At 49.4% G+C, this 18,685-nt stretch overlaps 1 protein-coding gene across 2 annotated transcripts; it reads left to right on the top strand.

Annotated features, from left to right (window-relative positions):
- The first annotated feature begins 4,317 nt into the window (after positions 1–4,317).
- On the top strand, positions 4,318–18,303 carry GOT1L1 (glutamic-oxaloacetic transaminase 1 like 1). 2 transcript variants are annotated; one of them, XM_061404474.1, is made up of 10 exons: positions 4,318–6,869; positions 12,983–13,072; positions 14,191–14,372; positions 15,235–15,346; positions 15,605–15,714; positions 15,940–16,032; positions 16,126–16,276; positions 17,090–17,255; positions 17,697–17,839; positions 18,100–18,303. In XM_061404474.1, exons 2-10 carry the CDS (start codon positions 12,991–12,993, stop codon positions 18,249–18,251), a joined length of 1,191 nt encoding a protein of 396 aa, XP_061260458.1. In that variant the 5' UTR covers positions 4,318–6,869; positions 12,983–12,990; the 3' UTR covers positions 18,252–18,303. The 2 variants fall into 2 exon arrangements, with proteins under 2 accessions (XP_061260458.1, XP_061260457.1); XM_061404473.1 differs by lacking the exon at positions 4,318–6,869 and having other exon boundaries at positions 12,855–13,072.
- Positions 18,304–18,685: the final 382 nt, after the last annotated feature.

The raw sequence follows: 18,685 nt of genomic DNA, 5'->3' as shown, positions 1-18,685 counted from the left end.
TTGATTTACAGATACATCATTTTGATGTCTACCTCTTATATCACTTTCCCTGTGTCCTTGTGTGGCCTCTCCTTCTCTCTTTTAAAGACACAGATCTGACTTTGTAAGAGACAGATCAGACTTGGATTTGGGGCCTGTTCTAAACCAGGATGATCTCATCTCAAGATCTTTGCCTTAATTATGTCAGCAAAGACCCTTCTTCCAAATAAGGTCGCATTCTGAGGTTCTGGGTGGCGTATCTTTTGTTGGGGGAGGGGGGTTACTGTTCATCCCATTAAAGTGAGAGATCCTTGTAAACTCTACAGAGTTCTGATCTTGCGAAATTATCATCCAACCCAATCACCTCTCATGGAAGGACTGTTCTCTCCAGAAGCTTCTGATGACCTCCAAACACCCATGTCCTTGCATAATCCCTCCCCCGTGAATGTGGGTGGGGGCATAACTTGCTTCTAACAAACAGAAAATGGCAAAGGTGATGGGATGTGATTGTTGTGATTATGTTATATTATATGGCAGATGGGAAGGGATTTTGAAGATGTAATTAAGGTCCCTAATCATTTGACTTCGCAGAAAGGGAGATGATCTTGGGTGGGCCCGACTTAATCAGGTGAGCCCTTTAAGATAAGGTCAAAGATAGAAGAGAGACACTCCTGCTGGCCTCGAGGAAGCCCACCACCATGAGTTCTACAGCTACAAGGAAATGGGTTCCCTGTGAGCCTGGAAGAGGACCCTGTGTCTTAGATAAGACTGCATCCCTGGCCAACACCATCACTGTAGCCTGCTGAGACCCTGAGCAGGAGACCCAGATCCCTGACCCATGGAAACTGAGATAATAAATGTGTGCTGGGACTTCCGTAGCAGTCCAGTTGTTAAGACTTCATGCTTCCACTGCAAGGGGCACGGTTTTGATCCATAGTCGGGGGGAACTAAGATCCTGCATGTGGTAAGTTGTGGCTCCCCTCAAAAAAAAGAAAGAAAAAAGAAAAAGAAGTGTGTTGCTCTGAGCTGCTTTGTGGTAATTTGTTACACAACAAAAAACGAATCCAGTTCTGGTCCTGTATTTAAAGATTTCCTATCAGAGACCAGAATACAATGGGACTCTGAGCTCTGGAAGGTCCTAAGATCTGCTGTGGTCTGCTCTTCTCCAAAGGACTCTGGGAGCCTCTTGTCTGCTTGGTCCAGGAAGAGCATCCCAGCCTCCATCCTTCACGCCTAAGAGAATGACCAGTCATTCTGTGACTCCTCCCCCATCTTTTAAGAAAATTAGGAACTAAAGAACCCATTTCACTACAGTTTTCATTTCTGAGTTGCTAGGGAGGAGCCGAACAGTGACTAGGCTTCCCTGGTGGTTCAGATGGTAAAGCATCTGCCTACAATGTGGAAGACCTGGGTTTGATCCCTGGGTTGGGAAGATCCCCTGGAGAAGGAAATGGCAACCCACTCCAGTATTCTTGCCTGGAAAATCCCATGGACAGAGGAGCCAGGTGGGCTACAGTCCATGGGGTCGCAAAGAGTTGGACACGACTAAGTGACTTCACTAGGGAGGAGACACACTTTGTAACGCAGGGAACATAGCTCTCAAAGCCTCTTCAGGAAGAAACTAGATGCAGTCTTCCAGCTTATGCTGTTGGTATTCCCAGGAGGGAGAGCGGATGGGCCACTTCTTCCCAGAGAAGAGATTGCTGGGAATGGGAGAGCTTTGCATCAGCTGGGTGCCACCTGCGGTGTCTCTGTTTTCTCTCCCGGTCAGTGGATCACGTGCTCGAGCCCTTCCCCTGAGGGCTCCCCTTGGGCCCAGGTCTGAATCTAATTGACGTTGGAATGCTGTCCCAGAACCACAGGCAACTGCTTTCCCAATGGAGACATTCTGACCATCTTGGGGGAAAGAGAAACATACGGGGCTGATGGCAAACATCACTGCAGTTGTCAAGATGTTGCTGGCCAAAACCTTGGCCTACTCTGCCCACCGAAGCCAAAAGAAAAATACAGAGACAGAGACTGGAGGAAATAGAAAGGTGGCTTTTATCCTCAGCGGGTGGAGAGGGCAACACAGTGCGGTCAAGCCTCAAGAACTATGTCCCCACCTCCTTGAGAAGGAGCTCTAGGGGCTTTTATAAGGCAAGGGCTGGCTGTCAGGAGTCAGTGATGAGGACCGAAGCCGATAGGATCTTGATTCCTTCCTCTTGCATTGTTTCAAAGACAGTCATAAACTGGCGTCAGTAACCCAGTAATTGAGTCTGGCAGTTGGGTGGCTCTGCGTGTAACTCCAAGGGGAAGGGTGTTGTTGGGGTAAACATCAGATAGGGGATGTATTTAGCACAGAGTCAAAGGAAAATAGGTGTGAAGTGTAGCTCCTGCAGAGTTAGGGGGCAGAAATGCAAACTTAGTCACAGACATTCACAGTTAGGATCAGTTAAAGGAAAAAAAAAAACTAGGAATGTTCAGGCCTGCTCACTGTCCTGTTTATACTCTTTGTCCTCAGGAAAGGGAAAGAGAAAAACTCAGTCCTCCTTTTTCCTTTTCACTGCAACAAACACCTGGAGGGAAGAACTCTTCTTAAGAGCAAACTAGTTCTTCCTTCCCAACCCACCCTCATGCCCATCCCTTCAGTAGGCTTGCTGCCTAGTTGGTTTCACCTGCTCTGGCATTGCCCATCTGACCTCAGAGAGTGAAATGTTTTTAAAAATCTTTGCCTTTGCGTTCCTTTACCATTTCTTGCAAGTCGTTGTAATGAAAAAGATCTGTTTCTTAATAATAAAAGAAGGTAGAAAACTTGGACACAAGTAAGCAGACATTAGCACTGATACATAAGATATTGTTTACATTAAGCAGATATTTTGCAGAACTGACATCTCCCTCCAGGGTTGGTGTGGTGCCTGGTATTTTTATGGAGGACATCTGGCAAGTTTACCCGGTACCCACAGCCATATCTCAGGCCTTCATCACTTCTTAACTGAATTAACTAAAATAGTCTTCACGTGGCCTTCTTGCCTAGTTCTGGCTCCTCTCCAGTTCATCCTCCACAGCCCTCAGAGAGACTTTTCTAAAACATAAATCTGACAGTGTCATTCCCTTTCTTAAAATCATTCAATGATCTTCAAGTGCTTGGGGCAGAATTCAGACCCCTTAATGCAAGGGCTTAGCATCAGATGGACAAGTGCCTACCTTCCCAATCTGATTTCGTACCACTCCCCTCTCCTATACACTTTTATTCCAAACAGATTTAATTTTTTTTGAACTTAAAAAAAATTTTTTTGGGGGGGTGCAGCTTCTGGGATCTTAGTTCCCCAATCAGAGATTGAACCAGGCTCTTGGCAGTGGAAGTGTAGAGTCAGAACCACTGACTGCCATGGAAGTCCCACAACCACACTTAAATTGACTAAAGAACTCAACTTTGTCACTGTACCTTCACACAGACTGTATCCTCTGCTCATGCACACATCCATCCCTCCCGGCAATAAATTAAATAATAAACTTAAAGTGAACAGGCTCTAAATATGTTACAAAGTAAAACTTGCAGGGTTTGCAGATGACTTGGGTGTAGAGTGAAACAGAAAAAGAGAGAAGTCTGGGATGGATGTTTTGGCCTGAGAACCTGGGAGAAGGGACTTGCCACTTACTAAAACGGGGGGAAATAATGGAGGATGTGAAACTACCAGTTAGCTTTTGAACACCGTACGTTTGAAAAGTCTGTTCAAGATTTATTGGAATATTAAGTAGGTATTTGGATTCCCGAGTCTAAAGTTTAGGAAAGAAGCCGAGTTGGATGTATAGGTGTATTGTCAGGCCACCCAAGATGGCTGTTCTCCTGCTTTCTGTACTTCCCCTCCTTGACCAGTACCTGCTTCACCTGTAGACTTCACCCTTGACTGACCTTCCCTCTTAATCATGGAGCCTCATCAGTAAATGCCTATGTGTCTGCCTCAGCCCCAGATAGCGATAGTTCTAATCTCTAGATCAGAACTATTTCAGCTATGATAGTGCATCAAAGGGGCCAGTGGGGGGCGGGGCACGCTCTTCTGCTGGTTTCTGCAATAACTGATAAGCCAACCTGATGTCAGCTCCCCCTGGAACCGCAATCTATTACCCCGGGAGCAAAGACTGCTACCTTGTCTTACCCGCTGTCTGCCCCACACCGTGGGGTGTCGCTCCAGGACCTCACTTCAGACATGTAAGGTCCCTCATCCGTTACGCTGCTGATGTCTCTTTTGCCAACTCTGGGCTCTTTCTTTGGTTTTGAGGCTGGGCAAGTACAGGGTTTTCAGGCCTTCGGGTGCAGCCCAACAGTAAGTTTGATAGATGGATTTTGGCAGTGAAAGGCTGGAAGAAAAAAAAAATGTCGATTCTTGTCTTCTTTGAAGAAAGAGTTCAGAAAAGAGACCAAAACTGTGAAAAAGATAAAAGCATTTATTAGAGGCAGCGTACGTGTGGAAGAACATACGGGCAGACTCAGAGTGAGTTACCTGCCACAGGAGTGGCTTAGGTTGCTTGTATGGGGGCAATTTTCTGGGTTGTCTCTGGCCAATCGTCTCCAGATTTGGTCCTGGTGTGGGTGAGCATCTCTCAGTCAAGACGGATTCCAACTGGCATCTCTCTCTCCTTTAGTCCTTCCCCCACATGGAGGGCCTTCTCTGTGCATGTGCTGAGAACGTGCTCTTAGATTAGACAGTACAGAGATCTGTCATTTGTGACCTTGACAATAGCGGCTTTTTAAAAATAATTTTGATTGATTGATTGATTTTCTGCTGTGCTGGGTCTTGGGTGCTGGGCGGGCTTTCCTCTGGCTGTGATGAGTCTGGCTCATCCATATTGCTTCTCTTTTTGGTGGCTTCTCTTGTGGAGCAAGGGCTGTAGGGCGGAAGGGCTTCAGTAGTTGCGGTTCCTGGGCTCTAGAGCACAGGCTCAGCAGTTATAGCATACAGGCTTAGTTGCTCCGAGGCAGGTGGGATCTTCCCAGATCAGGGATGGAACCTGTGTCCTCTGCATTGGCAGGCGGATTCTTTACCACTGAGCCACCAGAGAAGCCCCCAAAGTCAGCTTTGACGGAGGTGATGAAGTGCTGATCAGAGTGGGTTCAGCAGACCTTGGAAAGTGAAAAGGAGACAGAGTACACATGCTGCTTCAACAGCTGTGGCACTGAAGATCAGAGAACATGGTGTGGTCAATGACCCTGTTGTCACCTTGGTTAAATCTGGGACCCCTGTTTCCCAGAATCCTTGTTAGATTCCGGGTGAGCGTTGGCCAAAAGAGGAACCTGCCTCAGATCTGAGAGCTGGAAATGAAGCAGCGTTCACTAATACCTGAAGGATTTCAGGGTGAGATATGGAAGCAGAGGCGCCGGGTGGGATCCGACTTGTCTTCAGACTCCTCCGCTCATGTCCAGCTCTGCTCACAGACCGATGCCCTGCTGAGTGACGGAGCACTCAACCCCACGACAAGACACTTGGCTGCCGCCCCACACGGGGTTAAGCATCTTCTCATAGACCCCTCCATGCACCCTCTCTTCTAGCCCCCCACACAGCTGGATGTGTCTGGTTTCTCGAATTTCCCTGTACATTCTAAGATGTTCACATACAGGGGCTTCAGGCAGCCTGATGCGTAATTCTTCTCATTCTCCAGCTCCCTCTGGACCTTCACTCCCCCAGATTCTCTTCCACTCCTGCAAGCTCTAGTTCCTGTAACACCCACATCACTCCCAGAAGTCCTGTTTCCTTGGCTGAACCCTACAGGACACATGGGGTAAGAGCTGGAGAGGGGATGTGAGGTCATGGGAGTATTTGTGTTCAAGATTCAAGTTTCGCGCCTGTTTGTATGCTCCAGAGGATGTTCTAATAGAGAGGGGAGATGGAGGAAAGGGCAGAGAAAGCCCAACAGCACGGGCCATGGAGCCCGGGATCCAGGGCAGGAAGGAAAGGCTTGGAGGCAACAGGGGCTCAGGAGAGGTGAGCTCAAGCACGGTGCTAAGTTGTGGGTGGGTACCCATGGAAGGAGATTGGTAGCTATGATGGGAACATGTGAGAGCCTCTTGCAATTACTTTTATTGTCCTTGTGAACAGAAGTAAGAGCGGTAGTTGAGACTACCAGGGGGGAAGGTGGGATATTTAAAGAGAAAGGAGAAAGTGTGATATAATTGTGACACTCTGTCTTTTTTGGCCACCGTTGTCTCTTCTTGGGGCTGCTCTTGTGGCTCAGCTGGTAAAGAATCAGCCTGCAATGCAGGAGACTTGGGTTCCATCCCTGGGTTGGGAAGATCCCCTGGAGAAGGGAAAGGCTACCCACTCCAGTAATCTGGCCTCAAGAATTCTATGGTCTGTACAGTCCATGAGGTCGCAGAGAGTCACACACGACTTTTCGAGTTCACTTCACTTCAATTCTAAGGTTTAGAGAAGTCTCCACTTTCACAGTCTGGCAGGAGGCAGAGCCCACCTCTCAGGAATGAAGCTGAAACCAACAGACTTTCGCTTCTCTCACAGAGCATGAGATGGTTGGATGGCATCATCAACTCGACGGACATGAGTTTGAGCAAGCTCTGGGAGTTGGTGATGGACAGGGAAGCCTGGCGTGCTGCAGTCCACGGGGTGGCAGAGTCTGACACGACTCAGCAACTGAACTGAACTGAACCCCTTGGCTGGAAAATAGGGTGGGGCCAGTGGGTCACGTGAGTGGGCTCAGCCAATCAGAACAGGCTCCTTGGTCTGTGCTTCCGGAACTCTGTGAAGTTAGGATGTAAGGATGGCGGCGGCCAAGACCTGGTCCTGGGACCTGCAGGGGCAGCGGGGCCAACAGAGGGACGTGAGGGTGCAATTAGTCAGAGCACTGTCTGTTGTTCGTCTGTTTGGCCCCAGATCTCCAGCCTCCCCATCCAGCATGTGAGTTACCAGATATCATTTCAATAAACCCGCCTTTTATGCTTCGGTCAAGAGTCAGTTTCTGTCGCTTGCAACCGGAAATCCAGATTGATACTGAGAGGAAGGAAAGGCTGGAGGCCAGTAACATGCTTCTCTTTTCATTCGATTGGCAGCATTTGTCAGGGTTTCCTACATGTCAGGGGCCAGTAGGTTCAAACTTTGAGGTCATTTTCTGAGAACTCCGTGACTAGAGGGGTAACAAAAGGCTCTTCTCTGCCAGTTCTAATGGGACTCCAATAGGCCAGGCTCAGTCACATGCCTCTTCTCAGAGCAGCCCCCAGGATTTGGGAACCAAGGCTAGGGAGCTGAGTGGGGTTCCTTACTGGAAGGAGTAGGAAGAGGGTTTCTGGGCGAACTTTGTGAAAAACCACTACCTTCCTTTTGGCAGCTCATCAGCCAGTGTTCTTTTCCTCCAACATGTAATTCCAGGAATGGTCTCACCTCACATGATGCAGTTTTCCTACATCAAAGAAACTCATGGTCTTCTCCCTAAAGGGAACAACTCAGGTCACATCCAACATCCAATGTGGAGTTTAGGATCTCCGGGTGAGGTGCCTTTTCTTCATCTGAAAGTAGCTACGTATGACGCTGTAGCTTACATACCCAAAATGAATTTACCCACTCCTCAGTACACCCAGTGTTCCGTGCCTGGAGGAAAACTGCTATAAGGCCCCCATTTAGAAAAGCAGGAAAGGGAAGTGACGTACAGCAGTCCCTGGTCCCAGAGCAGCACACCCCACAACTGTGTGGACATGGACATAAAGTGTCCTGGCACTAGAGTGAGTGTTTGAGGTCAGTTAATGAGGGTGTCCTTTTCCCCCAGCCTCCTATCAGGAATTTCCTTTATCCTTTGGTCTCCCTGGCTGAGCCTGAGAGTGGCTAAGTAAAGATTGCTTAGGGAGTGGGTTGGTAAAGGGGGCTGTTCTGCTTTAGCAGCTAGCTTCTGTGAGTGTGGTTACCGGAATCTGCAATTTTCTGGGGGGAAATGTCAAAGCCCTAGTTTGTTCAAATGTCCATTTTATTTCAAGAGACCTCCCAAGAATTCTATAGTATAAACTCTATAATCAGAAATTCTTGCATTTAGGTCTTATGTTTATAGTTCTTCTCTCCTTGTGATGGCCCAGGGGACAAATCCCTTTCCATAATAACTGTCACGCAATTCTATAATGTTTGTTTTCCTGATTTAAAAATAAATATACTGGGACTTCCCTAGTGATCCAGTGGCTGAGACTTCCAGTGCAAGGGGCCTAGATTTGATCCCTGGTCGGGGAACTGGATCCCATGTGCCACAACGAAAAGATCTGGCATGCCCCAACAAAGATCGAAGATCCCACGGTCTGCAACTAAGATTCAGTGGAGCCAAATTAAAAAAAAAAATGCATATACTGAGATGGAGAGATTTTAAATTACTTACCGAAGGCCCTGTAGGTACTAAGGGGAAGAAGTAAGATGGAAAGCCAGGCTGCCTAGGACCAAAGACCCTCCTCCGTTCAAACACCACGAAGCTCTAGTTAGGGTCTCGGTTCTGTGGCCAAAAAGGGGAGGCAGGTAAAAACAGAATGAAGGATTTTCAGTGGACGCTGAGGGTGACAGGTGTGTGCTGGCTGCTTTGGTAGGTGGGTGTTGTGGCTTGAGAGGCTTCAGAAGAATGAACCCTTGGCGTCCACACTGATACCGCATGATTGTCAGCGTGGTTGCCAGTCCCTGTGCAATGTGGAAGTGCTGGAGCCAATGGCAGGCTAAGAAACAAGTGTCAATGAGGGGGTAAGACTGGATGAATGTGAGGGTGAGCCCCGAGTCACTTGAGAACACCCCAGGAATGGCCAGAAACAGCTGGTAAAGACTAAGACAGGCCTGTGGTCCTGTGGTCTGTGGAAAAGATAGGATATTCTAGTTTATGTAACCACATCTGTACCTGGGCTGGTGAGGGATGGAACTTGGGCCACGAGCACTCTGTCCCCAGTTATTGGCTGATCACCTTCAGGGTAGAGCCTCAAGGCACAAGCCAACCACCACCTCCGTTACTCCCTGCTGGCTGTCACTCTCTGTAGCCTGCAAGAGTCCAGAGAGGAGACTTCCCCACTGTCTCTGCTGGGATACGGATGTTGGACAGATTTGGAAGCACAAGGCCAACGAACATAAAAATAGCCGTTAAAGATGACAGCTCTTCTTGGGATTTCCCTTGTGGTCCAGTGGTTAAGACTCCAAGCTCCCAACCCAGGAGTCTAGGGTTCAGTCCCCAGGATCCCACATGCTGCAACTAAGACTCAATGCAGCCAAAAAATAAATAAATAGTCTTTAAAAAAAACCATTAAAAATGGTATTTCTTCTTGGGACTTCTGTGTAGTCCAGCTGGCTAAGACCCTATGCTCCCACTGCTGGGGGCCCAGGTTCCATCCCTGGTCAGGGAACTAGATCCCACATGTAGCAACTAAAGATCCTGTGTGCTGCAACCAAAACTTGATGTGGCCAAATAAATAAATAATTAAAAAAAAAAATAAAAAGAGAGTGGCTCTTTTTTTTTTTTTTTGCCATGCCTCATGGCTTATGGGATCTTAGTTCCCTGATCAGTGATTGAACTCAGGCCCTAAAGCTTGGAGCCCTAACCACTGGACTGCCAGGGAATTTCCAAGATGGTGATTCTTAAGACTTGGATAATTCTGTGAACACTCTCTGACTTCCTTCCCAGCACCCCTTCTCCCCTCTCTCATTTCTGACAATTTGTGGAAACTCTTTTAGGGAACTCTTCTAGGCATAGGTTTGATTTCTGAGTCAGGAAGATCCCCTGGAAAAAGAAATGGCAATCCACTCTAGTATTCTTGCCTGGAGAATCCCGTGGACAGAGGAATCTGGTGGGCTACAGTTCATGGGGTTGCAAAGGGTTGGACACGACTGAGCATGCTCGCCTAGTTCTGTCCATTCTTAGCTGTGCAGTTTGGGAGGGAGGAACACACCCCTCAGCTCTAGGTGGTTGGGTTACACTCACCAGAGTGTCCCATCCTCGGCCATGATAAGGTCAGGGATGGGCCAGTGACTGACTTGGTGCAGTCGAGAGAAAGGAGGTGGGGGGTTCTGGGAGGGAAACTTACTGGTTCTTGCAAGGAGCCAAGAGGAGAGATGCTCTCTCTTCCTCTGGATAGTGCCGCAGCTATTGTTTGAAAACACTTTCTAAATAAACAGTCATCTGCATGTGGTCTAACATTTCCAAGGGATGAAGTAGGATGCCGTGGAAAGCAAGTCAGCGTTAGTTCCTGTTCTCGTCCACCGGCCAGCCTGTTCCACTTTCCAGAGGTGATCACAGTTACCTGCTTCTTCTGGCACCCCTCCAGAGCTTCTCTGTGCATATACATGCAAATGATCTTTTATTTCTCCCGAAGTGGTCTCTACTTTGCTCTCCACGTGTACCTCCTTGTTCCTAATGATGTATCTTGGATATTATTACACATTTGTATCTGTAGGGCTGCCTTTAACTGCTGCACAGAATTCTATTATATGGATATTCCAGTGTAAACATTCCTTCAGTAATCAGCATTTAGCTTATTTGCAAATAGAGCTGCAATGGAAATTGTTCAAATGTGTATCCTTTGCGTCAGTGCTACTTTCGCTTTTGCTCCCATGCCCAGAGTCACCCCAAGAACAAAGTGGAAGCCTCCAGAAAAGGAGAGCCAAGGGAACTACAGGGAATGAAGCTGGAACCCTGACGAGTCGTTACACTGTGGTCTGAACGATGCTTGAAGTCAGATGTACCTGAGCCTGCCCACTTACAGAGGCAATGAATTCCTTCTCCTGTTCATGCTAGTTTGGGATGGTTTTGTTGTTGTTGTTGTTTCTTGTCGCATAAAAAATTCTCATTGGCACAGATATTAAATCCTCACAACCAAGATGTGAAATGAAAAAAGTATGATGAAAAATGACATGGTGCTTTTGATATCCATCATCTTAAAATATAAACATCTTAGAGAAGAAACCAGAAAGGGTACACCAAAAGGTTAACTGTGGTTGTAGGTTGCTTGTAGACATCTGTGTTCTATATATATTTAAGTTTTAAAGGTTTCTACAGGACTTCCTGGGTGGTCCAGTGGTTAAGAATCTGTCTGCCAATGCAGGGGACACGGGTTCAATCCCTGGTCCAGGAAGATTCCACATGCCAAGAGGCCACTCAGCCCGTGTGCCACAATTACTGAGCCCGTGCTCTAGCGCCCTGGAGCCACAACTGCTAGGCCCCCGTGATGCAAATAATGAAGCCCGCATGCCCTAGAGCCTGTGGTCTGCAACAGGAGAAGCCACCGCAATGAGAAGCTCACGCACCACGACTCGAGAGTAGCCCAGCTCGCCACACGAGAAAGCCCAAGCACAGCAATGAAGACCCAGCATAGCCAAAAATAAATGCTTCCAAAGGTTTCTGCAGTAATAGGGATAACTTGCACAATCATTTGTCTCAAGGCAGGTTCCCTGGAAACACAGGCTGAGACAAGGATTTGGGGCATGTGGTTTGCAGAGGGAGTGCTCTGTAGGAGGAACCCACAAGGAAGTGAAGGAAGCAGGATTGTAAAGAGGAGGGGGCCACACAAGGGGCCCTGGGGCAAGTCTAGCCATGGCCTGATTGGGGGATGGGCCCTGAAGTGCAAAATGAGCCACGTGCAGCCCCCAAGTCAAGAGGAATGACTTTTTAAATTAAATTATTGTTATCTTTAAATCTTTTTGGCCACACCAAGGCATATGGGAATCTTAATTCCCCCACCAGGGATCTAACCTGTGCTCTCTGAAGTGGAAACTTGAGATCTTAACCACTGGACGGCCAGGGAAGTCCCACGGCTGGCTTTTTGTATGCAAGATCAGGTAGTAATTGGCTGCTGCTGCCTGTGGGAGTGTAACCTGCCAGGTGGTGTCCTGTTGCCAAGAACAATCTGGACGGTAGATGAGAAAGAAAATCCTTATCCACCAGCAGGGCTGGTAAAGGTATCTGGGTGAGACACCAACTACATCTGTAACAATCACAGAGTCATTTGAAAGAAAAGAATATATATAGGACATCCTACAGAGGCCAACGCTTTCTGCCCTTGATCTCTGCCTTCTACACTTGCTGCTGGGACACCACTGAAAGAGTTAGTAAATGTAGAAGACTTCACTGTAAATAACAGAGAAATAGGATTGTCTTAATGGGCATCCCTGGTGACTCAGTGGTAAAGAATCCACCTGCAATGCAGCCTCAGATTCAATCCTTGGGTCGGGAAGATCCCTGGAGGAGAAAATGGCAACCTACTCCAGTATTCTTCCCTGGAGAATCCCATGGACAGAGGAGCCTGGTGTGGTACAGTCTATTGGGTCGCAAAGAGTCGGACATGACTGACTAAGACAACAGCAGGAATGGCAAATTACACTCTTTCTAGAAATAGGACTCTTGAAAATAATTGTGGAAGAAAGCAGTGTTGTTTTTCTTTTCTTTTAAACACCTGGACTCCTGAGTAAAATGAAAGTAGAAGCTTTTTAAATGTATCCCTAGACTCACATTACTGCTGGGTCTGAGGTTTCACGTCTGCAGAAGAAGTCCTGTCCGGGCTCATGGCTGCTTGTGTTTCCACGTCTTCTAAGGGGCTGATCTGTTATTTTAGATGAGCAGTTCAGTGGTTAAGATTCTGTGCTTCCACTTCAAGGGTCACTGGTTCGATCCCTGGTCAGGAAACTAAGATCCCACATGCTGTGCAGCCCCCCTCCCCCAAAAAAATGTATTGGTGGATTAGGTGACTAGAGGAGGCAGTGAGTTAGGGAGATGCGCCTGGGAATTCTAGGTCCTCACTGTGACTTCCTCCAGCCCAGTCTCTCAGAGGGTCCTTCCCAAGCGTCTTGGAATACTCCCATAGCCCTTGGGGAGGGCCACCATGGACACAGTGAGTGATGGGGTTCTGTTGCTCTGGTGACCGGTTGCCGCCAAGATTCTGGAAAGAGGCAGATCTGGGTGGCCCAGACTTGGAGGCCGGCTGCAGGCAGGAGCCTTCAGGAGAAAAACTCAGGAGCAGAAGCACAGTCCTGGTTCTATTTTCCCTCAGCGATGCCCACTCTGTCTGTGTTCACAGATGTGCCCATGGCCCAGAAGCTAGAGGGCAGCTTGCTCAAGACCTACAAGCAAGATGACAACCCTAACAAGATGTTCCTGGCCTATAAAGGTAGAAGCCTCGTCGTTTGAGACGCAGGGTGCCATGACCGCCTCTAGGAGGGCAGTGTTCCCACTGCCACAGAGGGGTAGAGAGAGCACAAACCTCCCTAGACAGAGAGGTCTGTTGCTGTGAACAGAATTGCCTAGAGGGGAAAGGAGCAGAAAACCTCGTGGGTGGGTCTGGGCCCTCTGCCCTTCTCTGCGGGTTCCTGGCATTTGATAAGGGCTGTATCCTCTCCCGGGCTTCCCAGGTGGCGCTAAAGAACCCACCTGCCAATGCAGGAGACGTAAGTGACCAGGGTTCATTCAGTGCTTGCGTTGGGAAGATCTCCTGGAGAAGGGCATGGCAACCCACTCCAGTATTCTTGCTTGGAGCATCCCGTGGACAAAGGAGCCTGGCGGGCTACTGTCCATAGGGTCTCAAAAAGTTGGACACGACTGAATCAATGTAGCACACATGTATCCTTTCCCCCAGCTCTGTGCTCGAGCCTATGAGGACACTGCCTTTCCTACAGCCTCTTCATTCTCCCCTTCTCCCTCCTCTGCTCCTGAACCAGGAATGGCCCCTAAACTGTTCGGGGATGCAGCCAGCCCTTGCCACGGTGAAAGTCAGTGTCACCTTTGTTCAGTCCCACATGCAAAGTGAAAGTGTTAGTCACTCAGTCATGTCTGACTCTTTGCAACCCCATGGACTATAGCCCACCAGGCCCCTCTGCCCGTGGGATTCTCCAGGCAAGAATACTGAAGTGAGTTGCCATTTCTTTCTCCAGGGGATCTTCCCGACCCAGGGATCGAACCTGGGTCTCCTGCATTGCAGGCAGATTCTTTACCGTCTGAACCACCAGGGAAGCCCAACCTATAACTCTCCCATTGTCTATCATCTTTGCCCTTTAAAATGGCATAGGTTTCTGTTGTCTTTTCCAAAAAGATGAAAATTAGACATACCCACTAACAACACATTGTTTTTTATAAAGGGGTTGAGGGAAGAAAAGGAAAGTTGTCTTTTCCTAGGCAACTTCCCAAAGCCCCAGGAGAACCAGGACAGTATTCGCGGGCTGTCTGCAGAGCCCACAAGCTTGCAGGCACCGCGGTGGGCCTCCAGAGACCCCTCTGCCCTTCCCGTCACAGTCTGCATGACCAGCAAAGGCAGACCCTGGGTGTCCTCCGTGGTGCGCAAGACTCGAATGCAGATTGCCCAAGATCCCTCCCTGAACTATGAGTACACGCCGGTGATGGGCATGAAATCATTCGTCCAGGCTTCCCTGAACCTCCTCTTTGGAAAGAACAGCCAAGTCATTGTGGAGAACAGGGTGAGAAGCAGGGCCCTTCTCTCGCTCACTGAGACACGAGGAGTAGAGACTGGGGGTCTGGGATTGTACAATCGCAAACATGAAAAGAGTTTAGAGGGGCCCCGCAAAGTTCAGAGTGACCCAAGTCCTTGCATTGGAGGACAGAGCCGGGATCAAGACCCAAAGCCGGGGTCTCCACACCAGCCCCCACTGCTGCGGTGCCAGCTCTTTCAAGAAGGGAATGATCCGAACCTGAAGTGGTGCTGATATACCATCACTCTTTTTTTTTTTTTTTTAATGGTTTTATGATTTTTAATGGTTGAAAAATCAAAGAGGGGTGATATTTGGGGACCCATGAAAATGACATGAAATTCAAATTTTGGTGTCCAGAAAAATGTTATTGGAACATGGTCACAATCATTTACTTGTCAAGAGTGGCACTCTGTGCTAAGGGCAGCGTTGAGTAGTTATACGACCTGAGTGAGCGAGTGATCAAGTGATCGTAGCTCAGTTGTGTCCAACTCTTTGGGACCCCATGGACTGTACCCCACCAGGCTCCTTTGTCCTGGAATTCTCCAGGCAAGAATACTGGAGTGTGGGTTGCCATTTCAGCATGAAATATTGACTGTTTGGTCCTTTGCAGACAAAGGCTGCCCATGCCTGGTATGAACGTGAGCACCACAAGGGGTGGAGGGGGTTCATTCCATTCCCTTACGTATCCCAAGTGCCCACCACAGTGTCTGGCACCCAGTAGGGGCTCAGTAAACCCGGATGGATGAGTCAGTGGAGGTGCACGTGTGGGAGCACGTGGCCTTGACCTCCTAGAGCAAGGTCCTCCTTCCCCAGTGTTGGGAGACACTGGCACCGTTTTTTTTGCTGGCAGGCAGGGGGTGTGCAAACCGTCGGGGACAGCGGCGCTTTCCAACTCGGGGCTCAGTTCCTCAAATCTTGGTGTCAGAGTTCTCAGATAGTTTACATCGTTTCTTCTCAAAAAGGTGAGTGGCAGCCCCTGGCCCCGCCCCGTTCTTGATTCCCACCCCACCACCTGCAGTCTTCACCGCTCTCCCTCCTCACTCTGTCCTGGGAAAAATGGTCGCCGGGCTGCGGTATCCTTGTCCTTTTCCTGTTCCTGTCCTCCCTTTGGCGACTCATCCCCCTCCCCTGCCCCCGGACCCCGTTCTCTGGTGTGTCTGCCTCCCATCTCTCCACTTCTCGCGTGCCAGCTGGTGGCAGGGGGTGCTGTGTTCCCACAGAACCTCATGGACTCATCTTCCAGGACATGGGCTTTACAGTTTATGAACACACCTTCTGGGACTCTGCGCATCTGTGCTTGGACCCTAACATGCTCCTCGATGTGGTGAAGGTAGAGGTGCCCCCGCTCTCAGCAGTGTCTCCCCAGACCTGGTTTACAGTTTCCCTTTTCTCCTAATCACCCCCTCTACCCCGACTCTGGTCATCCAAGACCCTTTATAGGCTCAGATTCACAGTCCTTTAGTAGGAACCCACGTGGAGGATGGCTTCTCCCACCGTCCCCCTGTCACGACCTGTGTGGTCCGGGAGGCACCGACAGGACAGTCTTTCCCTGCAGCATGCCCCGCATGGCTGCGTCTTTGTGATCGGGAGTATGGGCAACTGTCAGCTGACCCCTAGTCAGTGGACACAGTTGATGACCCTGATGAAGGTGAGTGCACCTCCCGCCCGGCTCTCCTCTGTCTCAGCACCTCCCATGCCTCCAGGAGTCCCTCCCACTTCTCATTCTCTTTTTATCCGACAGAGCAAGGAGATATTTCCATTTTTTGACATTCCCTATCAAGGTTTATCCACTGGTGACCTGGAGGAGGATGCTAGATTCTTACACTACTTTGTGTCTCAAGGCTTTGAGTTTTTCTGCAGCCAGTCTCTATCCAAGAATTTTGGCATTTATGGTACGTCGTGGGCAGGGGGAGCAGGGAGGGCCTGATGGCGCCACAGCTGGGGCACAGGACACGTTTGACGTCTCCTGCCCTCTGGAGAGAGCCCGGAGCCCCGGAGCACCCCAGGGCACCTTGGAGGCAGAGGGAAGGGTACTGAGCTACACATCAGGGTCTGTGGTACGGTCTCAGCTCAGCTGCTAAAGCTGACTCTGGGTAAATCATCTCATACCCCTTAGGCTTCTGTTTCTTCAACTGGAAGATGAGGGGCTGGGACTTAGCGATGTTTCAAGTCCCTTTCACCTTAAAAAAAAAAGACTTTTTGCAATCTGTTTATTTTTGGCTGTGCTGGGTCTCTGTTGCTGTGCTTGGGCTTTCTCTAGTTGCAGTACACGGGCTTCTCACTGCGGTGGTTTCCCTTGTTGCAGAGCATTGACTCTAGGGCACAGGGGCTCAGGAGTCGTGGTTCCCGGGCTTTAGAGTCCAAGCTCAGTAGTTGTGGTGCAGGGGCTTAGTTGCTCCGTGGCATGTGGAATCTTCCTGGACCAGGAATTGAACCCGTGTCCCCTGCATTGGCAGGCGGATTCTTAACCACTGGACCACAGGGAGGGGCTGCCTTCCACCTTTAAGACTCTTACTTGCAGCTACTTTTCTTGGCAAGAAGAGCCTGCACCTACTTCTCGGGGCCTGGATGGGGCCTTCTTGGTGTGGCTGGGCAGAGGGCCCTGTCGTCCAGCCCTCCCCTCTGCAAGGCTGGAGGCAGAGACTGAGGGCACCGCCCAGGAGCGGTGGGGGTGCTGAAACAGGCCGTCTGTCCCATCGCTGCAGATGAAGGAGTGGGCACTCTCGTGGTGGTGACCCTCGACAACCAGCTCCTGCTGCGCGTCCTCTCCCAGCTGATGAACTTTGCGCGGGCCCTGTGGCTAAACCCTCCCACCACGGGCGCTCGCATCATCACCTCTGTCCTCTGTAACCCTGCTATGCAGGGAGAATGGTAAGGCAGGGAGAGGAGCAGGACGGGTGGGCAGAGGCTCCGCATTCCCGCAGACCCGCTGACTCACAGGATGCCCCGGCTACTTCCCTTCCTGCCCACGTTGCCTCTTTCACTGAGGAGCCCCAGTGGCAATGCTGAAGGTTGGGGGAGTGGGTAACGGGATGCTCTTTGGGGGCACAGGTCAGCTTATTATTGAATTGTTTGAATGCTCTCAGGTGGCAAGAGGAGATGAGGAAGCACCAAGGACCTGCTTCTCTGGCAAAGTTGGCCGGAGAGTCTGCTTCCCTTGCTTACATTAATATGGGCTGAAACCCCCTCCTGTTTATAACCATCCCAGATGGGTGCTTACTCTTGAAGGGAGAAGAGGGGAAAGGCAATGAAGAGGTCGAGAGCCTGGGGAGACCTTATGCTCTCCATTTCTTGCTGTCCTTCCCTTGGCAGGAGACAGAGTCTGGAAGGGGTTGTAGAGAACGTCATGATGACCAAGGAAAAGGTGAAGGAGAAGCTCCGGCTTCTGGGAACCCCTGGCTCCTGGGATCACATCACTGAGCAGAAAGGGTCCCACAGCTATCTTGGACTCAACTGTAAGTACCTAGGAAGGGACAGCTCTCTCGTTTCTGACCTTGGATTTGGGCTTGTATTTGAGCATAAACTTCATGGACCAGGTAACCCGTCCCTAGCTTCACCTCAGACTTTGATTCTTTCCTGAGGAAAGTGGAGCTGCTTTGGGACCCTTGTGGCTCCCCAGAAATACTGACACTTCCTACTGTCCATAATTCACCCTGGGCTAGAGGGGAGCGGGATGGGACCACCCTAGGATCTGAGACCCTATGGTCGTCACCAGCCCAACAGGTGGAATACCTGATCAGTGAAAAGCATATCTATATCCCTAAGAATGGTCGGATCAACTTCACCTGTATCAATTCCTACAACATAGATTACATCACTTCGAGCATCAATGAGGCTGTCTGCTTCACAAAGGACTCAGAGAGATAGCTTCTGAAAGTAAATGACCCCTGATTGGAATAAAGCTTTAGTCTTTACAAAAGTCCTGTGCTGATTATTCATTGCTATAGTTCATTTCTCTGCAGAGCACTCTCTCTCTCCCCATCTATCTATAAAGCATTGGCCTGGCCTCAGCAAAGAGGGGTAAAAAAGACCCAGAGAAGAAGGGAATGTTTGCATTCATTGACTATCTCATATTGAGCATTGAGAATTGAGCACTGTCTGTGCAATTGGAACACGACAGCTGGACAGGAAACTGGAAGCTTCTGCCTGGTATCTCCTTGTTGAGCACCTGGCATACCATATATTGGGCTTTCCTTGTAGCTCAGTTGGTAAAGAATCTGCAATGCTGGAGACCTGGGTTCAATCCCTGGATTGGGAAGCTCCTCTGGAGAAGGGAAATACCCACTCCAGTACTCTGGTCT

Source organism: Bos javanicus, chromosome 27, assembly GCF_032452875.1.
Source record: "Bos javanicus breed banteng chromosome 27, ARS-OSU_banteng_1.0, whole genome shotgun sequence".
NCBI classification, from domain to species: domain Eukaryota; kingdom Metazoa; phylum Chordata; class Mammalia; order Artiodactyla; family Bovidae; genus Bos; species Bos javanicus.
Note: the sequence above shows the minus strand (reverse complement) of the source record. Positions and strands in the feature narration are given on the sequence as shown.